Source organism: Tenrec ecaudatus, chromosome 2 (assembly GCF_050624435.1).
Source record: "Tenrec ecaudatus isolate mTenEca1 chromosome 2, mTenEca1.hap1, whole genome shotgun sequence".
Lineage (NCBI taxonomy): Eukaryota > Metazoa > Chordata > Mammalia > Afrosoricida > Tenrecidae > Tenrec > Tenrec ecaudatus.
Window position 1 is genome coordinate 172,309,608 of NC_134531.1, and position 8,662 is coordinate 172,318,269.

Below are 8,662 nucleotides of genomic sequence, written 5' to 3' on the forward strand. Positions count from 1 at the left end.
TGTACTTGCAATATTCAACAAGGCAATTCCTGGTTTCAGACTCCTGGCAACCTCACGTGTGCCGAAGTAGGACTGTGCTTCATACATATGGTTTTCAATAGGTGTTTTTGTTTCTGTGGGGAGGTGTGTGTTTATAAACATGCCCCTTTTTTCAATGCAGCCAGGGGTGAACTTGCCTGCCAACCTTTCTGTTAGTAGTTAAGTATTTTTTAAAAATCATTTTATTGGGGGATTTTATAGCTTTTATAAGAATCCATACATCCATTGTGTCAAGGACATTTGTACATCTATTGCCATCATCCTTTTCAAAATATTTTCTTTCTACTGGAGCCCTTGGTATCAGCTCCTCCTTTAGTAGATAAGTATGTTAACTGTTTGTGGCACCCAGGGACAACCAGAACTCACTGAAAACACCAAAACCAAGCAAGCAATCAACCAACCACAATCACAACAACAACAACAACAACAACACACACACACACACACACACAGAAACAACAAGAAAGATACCCGCAAATACTTGTGAATCTTTGAGCAGAAAGACCCAGAAGCCCATTTGATGTCCAGGAGCAGGCATGGAGTTTATCTCAGGGATTCTCTGGCAACAAATCACTCATATTAGGCAATCTCTTGGGAAACTTCCCCTGGCTGCAGCTTTCCAAGTGGACTTTGTATCAGAAAACCTCCAGTCAGCTAGTTCCCAGGCATTTCCCGTTTCCTTCCTTCCCTGAGGAGAACTGCTCTGAGAGGCAAGCATCCACTGCTGCTGAGTCGACTTGGCCTGAGGGTGACCCCAGTCTGTTGGAGAACTGTTCTCCATTGGGTTTGCAGCAGATGATTTTTCACAAGTAGATCACCAGGCCTTTCTTTTGAGACACCTCTAGGTGGACTTGAACTTTCCCCCTTTCAGTTAGCAAACAAGCACATTAACAGTGAGCAGCCCTAAATGCTGGTGCACATCACACAAAGCCAGCCCCTTTCCTTTAAACAGTGACCCCAGCTCTGTGGAACTTAAAAAAAAATCATTTTATTGGGACTCATATAACTTATCGCAATCCATCCATCCATCCACTGTGTCAAGCACATTTGTACATTGGTTGCCATCATCATTCTCAAACCATTTGCTTTCTACTTGAGCCCTGGGTATCAGCTCCTCATTCACAGCACAAACCCTTAATAATTTATGAATGATTATTATTTTGTTATGTCTTACACTGTCCGACCTCTCGCTTCACTCCCTGTGGAACTGTTTTGAAACCGTAGTGGACAAATTCCGTGGGGCTAAGGCCGGCCTGTGGCGTTTCTAGAGAAGTTCCCTAGCTGGCAAGGAGTCACGCCCTGACTGCCTGTGAGTGACTCATTTATGTCTGCCCAGAAAACACGTTTGGTCACTGGACCTCTTTGTGTAAATCCAGAGGTAGTGCTCATGCTTTCTTTGGGACCAAGGGCCTTGTCACAGTGTTGAGCCACACTGTGCTCTTTCTCATGGACCGACGGAAAGCACGCCTCTTCTCTAAAGACCTAGTTTGGCCATTTGCTCAATGGAGCCTTGTGGAACAAGCCGTGCGAATGGCATTCGCTGGTGCGGCAGGACGGAGCGTGCGCAGGCGACACTTTGGTTGGGATAGCGTCAGAGCAGCTCAAGGACAGGCTTGATGAGAGAGCTAACCAGCGCTGTACATTGTGCAAATAGAGCAACAGTGGGAAAAATAAAGGTCCTTGTATCAGTTCTGACTCCTGGCCACCCCGTGGATAGCAGAGAAGGCCTGCGCTTTACAGGGTTTTCAGTGGTGGGCGTTTCTGGAAGCAGAGCACGAAGTCTCTCTGACAAAGCTCCCGTGGGTTCACAAGAACCCCCAACATACTGGTTAGCCGTGGAATGGTAGCTGTTTGCAGCTCCTAGGGACTTCGTGGGGCGGTGGGGGTAGGGGTCTATAATGGCAGGCAGAGCATGGCGCACTTTCCGTGGATTATCTCACGGGCTTCTCGAGACCATCCAGGGAGTGTTCCAGTTGGAGGAATAACAAAGTCAGGCTCAGAGCGGTTAAGTCACTTGCCCAAGCTCATGAGGTTAATGAGTGTTGGAGACAGGATTCCACCTGGCAGTGTGTTTTAGTGCTGCCTCTCCTAACGTAATTCTCTGCAGATCCCTCGCAAACAGCGATGCTTTTCCCTCTGAAGGCCCGCAAGCAGGTTCAAGTGAGCGCACACCCACGCTGGACTATGGGGATGAGAATTTATGCGAAATTCTTAAATGTTAAACACATTTAAAACAGCATAGAAAACGTCACATAATGCAGGCCTCCTGAATTTGCACAACAGGTGTAATTTTCTTTTTAATTAGGAAAAAACCACTTATGAAGGCGGGGGTGGGGGGGTGGGTGGGGAAGGTTTTAAGCAACTTCATGAGGACGACTCTTTCTACCCCCGCCCTTCCATAAACAGCAGAAGCCATGGTGACGGCCATAGAAAGATCAAAACTGGGCCAGCCAGACTGGCCCTGGTTTGTCAGCATGTTTGTTTTACCTGCTGTAGATGAAGCACTCCCGGTTATTGATCACTCTATCGGAACTGAACCTCCGGAAGTCTTCCCAAGCGTCCTTGACGGCAGTCATCGCCAGAATGATGCAGATTGGAATCATGCTCACCTCGGGCTGGAAGGCATTGACCACCGGGACAAAATTCAGGGCCACAAGGGCCACAAAGTAGAAGTTGGCAAACCTGTGCAGCTGCTCAAAGATGTTCTTGGGCACAAAGGACAGCACGGTGTACTTGCTGGTCTTAATCTGATTCCCATGGTAATGCCTGTTGGGGTTCTTCTTGTGGGAGCATCCTTCAAAGGGCAGACTGGAAACCACCACTCGCTTCCTGCCTTCTTTCCGTTTTCGCTGCTTCCTTCTCTCCTTTCTCATCTCTGCTCACCTTGCCTCTTTGAGGTTCAAAGCATGGAGCTTGACTTCCCGGCCAAGAAGGTTTCCCCCTGATCGATTCCATGGTTTAGCTGCCAACAAGCCATGTGCTTGTCATCTTCCACTTGTCTGGCTACCAAAAATTCGATGTTGTCATTTCAAAGAAAAATTAAAGAAAGAAACAGGCGTACAAACACCAGGAGAGAAAAGTACAAGGAAAGAGCCTGCAGTGAACAGGTGTGCACCTCTCCAGGCCACTTCCTTCTACTTGTGTGAGCACTCCACCTGTTGGAATGTAGACGTCACTCACAGGTATCTTCCTTTTCCACCCAGGCAGCCGAGAATAAGCACGTTAACTCTGGGTCCTAAAACCTATCTGGTTGTCAACTGAAAGCAAGGATTGTTCAGCCAAGAACCTCTGATGCTTTGAGAATGGCATGTTTTCTTGTGACGCAGACATTGCTGATGTCTTTCAAAGCTCTGGTCTTGAATTTAATCTGAGATGACCCAGTCAATCAGAGTTTAGTTCCTGAGATTTTAACCCTACTTTTAATAATACAGAGTCATTGTGTTTAATAATGAGTGTTTATACAAGTGGTCTTCACTCTGGCGTGAGGAACATTTTGGACCAGGTCATTCTTTGTTGGAGAGAGCTCTCCCCTGCATTGTAGGAAGCTTAGCAGCAACACCAGCCTTTACCCACTAGGTGCTAGTGGCCCCATCTTTCAAGTGTGACAACCCTAAATGTCTCTAGACACAGCCAAATATCCCCTGATGGGTAAAATTACCCCTGGTGGAGAATCACTGAACCAAAGGAGCGATCCCCTCGGGGGCATAAATAACTAATGTGCTCATCTGCTCACCAAAGTTTGGAGGTTCAAGTCTCCCCAGAGGTGCTCCAAAGAAAGACCTCATGACCCACTTCTGAAAAACCAGTCATTTGACCACTGGGAGGAAGACAGTAACCCTGGGACCGATACATGGAGTTTGCATGAGTCAAAATGGATTCTATGACAGCCAGATTGGTTTTAGCTAAGAAAACCTAATGGGAGAGGAAGGACCAATCCTTGGGAAATGATCATGAAGTTTCATAACTTACTTGTAAGAGAGAAAACAGAGGGACAATTTCCCTTACCTGTCATATATGTGAATGTTGGAGCAATTTATTCCTCTGTCAAAGAGGTACCTCCTCACGTCCTCCAAGCCATCCTTGACCATAATGATGCACAGGACCACAGCCAAGGGGAGCATGGTGATCTCTCTGTGGAAGACTTCCATGGGAGGTATCCAGTTCAGAATCACCAGGAACAGGAAGTAGAGGTTAGCCCACCTGGAAGGGAGCAAGCCATGGAGAGAGAGAGAGAGAGAGAGAGAGAGAGAGAGAGAGAGAGAGAGAGAGAGAGAGAGAGAGAGAGAGAATAGATATAATAGATGCTCCTCTTTCTGTTTCTTCAGTTAGTTCTCACTGACACCAATAACAATGCTCCTTAGAAAATTTTAGTAAGATCTTTGAAGCTAAGTTGATCTAGATTCAACGTGGACCTGCTTACTTACTAGCAGTGCCACCTTCCTGAGCCTCCATATCCTCTTGTGTAGAATGGGGATAGTGCTACCTATTTTAAAGAGCTCTTATAAACATTTTGTGGCATAATATTTGTAAGATGCATGGAATAAAATTTAGACCATAGAAGTTGCTCGGCAATTGCAAACTCATAACTATTACAAAATTTGGGATGATATCAAAGCTTATATTATTGAAGATCATAAAATTATCCCTCATAGTATCTTAAGACGGTGGCTGGTATTTTAAAATTTGTCAAGGACATCTTGATTCTTCTTGCCACAGTGTTTGCACGGGTAATTCTGCTGGCATGAACATTTTCCCGAGTTCCCTCCACGGTTTCCCTCCACCCCTGTTTACCTAGTCAATGTGCTTTTCCAGATCCTATGTTGGTCATCCTTTCTTCCTTAACTAGGTCAGATTTCTCTATTATTTCCTCTAATAATAATAGCACCATAGCCTCTCCTTGGGAGGAGCTATGTGAGTTATAACTGTACCGGATTAAAAAAGCTAACGTCTGTCTCTTTCACTAGATAATATACAAGCACATAGCTGTTGCTTTCCCTCCCACATGTCCTGCGAGCACTTAACCCGGCCCAGCTGGTCGATCCACAGCAGAACCCTACATGTCATTGGTTGAGGCAGGAATGAGTGGGACGGACTCCTTGAAGCACATGGACGGACACCCACATGATTTCATTTGGGTATGAAAACTGGAGGTGTTTCCCAGAGGGCAGAATCCCCAGGTTGGTCTATACAGCAGACACGAGTTTAAACAGTAGGGCCAGGTGGTTGTATACCTGTGAAACTGCTCAAAGAGATTCTGGGGCAGGAAGGTGAGCAGTGTGTACTTGGTGGTGCAGATTCTGTTGCCGGAGTATCTCCTGGACACCTTTCCCCAGTCGTGGAGGAATAGCCCGTTGTTGGGAAAGACAACCCGCTGCTGCCTTGGGTTGTAGCTTGGCCTTGGCCTCTCTGGAGAGAGCAGGGGTGTGGTTTCTGATGGAGACCTGGGGAAGCCATCTCGGACACGCCACTGCCACCGGAGCCACGACGAGTCCACTGAGAGGGCCATTTCTGGCAGCAAGCTAAGGAGAGAATGAAACTATTAAATGGCTTTGGCCACTAGGAAATGGCTTTCCTCAGGGGAACCATGTGGTATATCCATCTGTCCACTCATCACCCCGGTGTCGACCAGCTGAGAAAAACAAGCTCAATAGTCCACGTGTGCTAGGATGAAAGACATTAAGGAAATCATTATATAGAGAGAACAGACCACTAAAGCTGTTGTGAATTCTTGAAGCACTTAATGAGATTTTGAGGGTACTTTGTGAAGGCTATGACTGTGTGGTCTGGTGGATTAGGATCCTGGAGGTTAGAAATCTAGCTCTGTTTCCCCCCCCCCCCCCCCCCCCACCCCCAGGCTGGGCTGTCCCTGCACCTTGCCTAGTTTTGTCATCATAAAACAAAGAAGACTACTCTTACTTGGCCTTTTTCCTTTTTTTACATTATTTTTTGTGAGAAATGAATTGGACAATAGGTAAAAGTATGTCAAGACATGCTGTGAAAAGGGGGTGCGCATTTATTTTTTAGGTTTTCTCTCAGCAAAAACAAACTCACTACCATTGAGTCGATGCTGACTCAGAGTGACCCCCTGTGGGTTTCTGAGATTCTAACTGTTGCTGGGAGTAGATAGCCCAGTCTTTGTCCTGAGGAGCTGGTGGTGGTTTTGAACTGCGAACCAGTCTACCACCAGGGCCTTACCATGCAGGTTTACCCTAGCTCTGACATTTTTTGATACTAAAGGTAGTGAGTGAAATAAATTTGTCATCAGCATCTCAAACGAGCCTGCCAGATGGGAAAGAAAAGACCTGCTCTGTCCTAGGACATTTGAGTCGGAGGTGTCTGCATTGTCCAGAGTCCATTCCATGAAACCTCTGCTGATCTTTGATGACCTAGTTGTCTGGAAGAGCAATAGTTTGACACTTTCTTAAACGGAGTACTTTGTCAGAAGGGTGATCTTCTGGCATGGCAGAGGAGTGCTGATCCAGACGCAGTTTTCTTGCCTCTATAATCCTTTAATAGAACCTACGAGCAAGCCCTCAAGGCTCCTTTTGGTCAAAATTTGTTAAAAACCCAGAAGGATATATTTTCAAGGAAACCGAGAAGCGGTATGTATATATAATGGCATTTCTCACTTAGCAGGCTCAGAGAATGATTTTCTTTTGACTAAATGGATGAGTGATGGCAGGTATCACTAATCTTACAGTGAGCAACCCAGCCTGTCACCGTGGGTATGATCCACTTAGAAAAGGAGTTCCATTTCTAGTTTAAATGGTAATGACATTGCACCTTCCCGATGCCCATATGATGTGACCTTCATTATTATTCTCCCCATGCCTTTAATCAATCCAAATGATTTTGAATGTACAAACCCCACGGCTGCAGGAAGCTCTTCAGAGCTTTAAGTGAGCCCTCCTAGTAAGCCTGAGAAATATATATGCAATTACTGATGCCCATTACAATGTGACCAAAAGCAATATTATGACATTTGGCAAGCCAGAAATAATATTGTATATCTTCTTTCTCATTATGAAAAATATGCTCTTTCATAGATTATTTTTTTATTTCAAAGGAAAAGGAAATGAAAAGATAATTCATGAATAGAGTAGAAAATGCAAATAAGAAATCTTCCCTTGGCTAAGGCTGTAAATATCAAACTTCTCTCAATTCTAGATGATAGAATCTTTATAAATGAAGAGATTGGAGAGGCAGGTGTGTTACGTGGAGTGGTTTAAAGAGTCCATTTATCATAATTATATCTTAAAAAAACAAAGTAAAATACGCTTCCTTAAAAGTGAAGCAGATGTAAAATGAATCCGAAATGAGTGGGTGAAAGTTTGATGAAGAGCTGGATATTTTCAAAGTTCCAAAGTATTCTTAGCTCAAATGATTAATTGAAATGGTGGAATCGAATCTCCTCACTGTGTAGAGGATAAACCTGGCATACACTAGCTTACCCAAGAGATCAAAGCACATATCACCAAATTGGGGGCAAACAAGATATCTCATGTCTACTGATATGATGTAGTGAGAAGAAAATGATATTACTTATGTTTCTGGAAACATAAAAACACCCAACTCAACTTTGGTGTATCCTATGAAATAATTGGCACTTTCCAAAGATCCAAGCCTGGCTGTGGAACTGTATCTGACTGTAGGAGACTGAAACGGTATAATAATGAAGCGAGTGAGTCACCGTGGATTTTACCCTGTCATAGGTGTCAGATCAAAGCCAGTCTAACTGCCACTGAGTTGATTGTGACTCCCGGGGACATTATAGAACAGAATAGAACCAGTGTTGTCAGGTACCAGGACTGCAAATCTTTATGGGAGTGGAGAGCTCCGTCTTTCTCCCGTGGAGTGTCTGGTAGTTTTAAACTGTCGACGTTGGGGTTAGCAGCCCAACGTGTGACCTACGATGCCCTCAGGGTTCTTGTGTACTAGGTGTACAGGGCTCATTGAGACAACTGATGAGATTTGAATACAAACTGTAAATCAAGCAAGAAGACTTTATGCTCTTATGGTTCATTTTAAGCGTTTGACACCTATCTGGTGGTGACATAGTGAGAAAGGAGCCTCTGGTGGTGCAGTGGCTCATGCTCTCAGCTGCTCACCTGCAGCTCCACAGGAGAGAGGAGTGGCAGCCTACCTCCATAGACCTTGACCTTGGAGGAAACTCTAAGGAGAAGTTCTCCTCTGTCCTCCAGCGTATCTACAAGTAGGTATTAATTTAGCTACAGAGGATTAAATAAGATTCTTTAGGATGGATTTATTTGTTCTTGAGGAAATTCATCCTAAAGTATTTAGGGATAAAGAGCAATGACATTGCTAATTTATTCTTAGTGATTCAGAAAAAAATTACACTACCTGTATATTTATGTATGTGTATATGTAAAAATCAAACTGAAATTTGTTGCCAATGGGTTGATTCTGACTCATGCCAGCCTTGCTTATTACAAGAGGAGAACCACTTCCCAGGTTTTCTGGGCTATAATTTTTATGACATGCCTTTGCATAGTCAATAACACACAAGGAAACATCTTTTGCTGTTCTCTGCTTGCAGTCAAGATCCATTTGACATCAGCTATGAGATCCCTGATTCTACCTCCTCTTCTGAATCCATCCTGAC

General features: G+C 44.6%; 1 protein-coding gene across 1 annotated transcript in view; it reads right to left on the reverse strand.

Annotated features, from left to right (window-relative positions):
- ATP10B (ATPase phospholipid transporting 10B (putative)) overlaps positions 1-2,912 on the reverse strand; it is a 144,653-nt gene extending 141,741 nt beyond the window's left edge. Inside the window, exon 1 of the mRNA XM_075542721.1 lies at positions 2,527-2,912. Coding sequence (XP_075398836.1) covers positions 2,527-2,912 — 386 coding nt within the window. The remainder of the gene's footprint in view (positions 1-2,526) is intronic.
- Between the last annotated feature and the right edge of the window lie 5,750 nt (positions 2,913-8,662).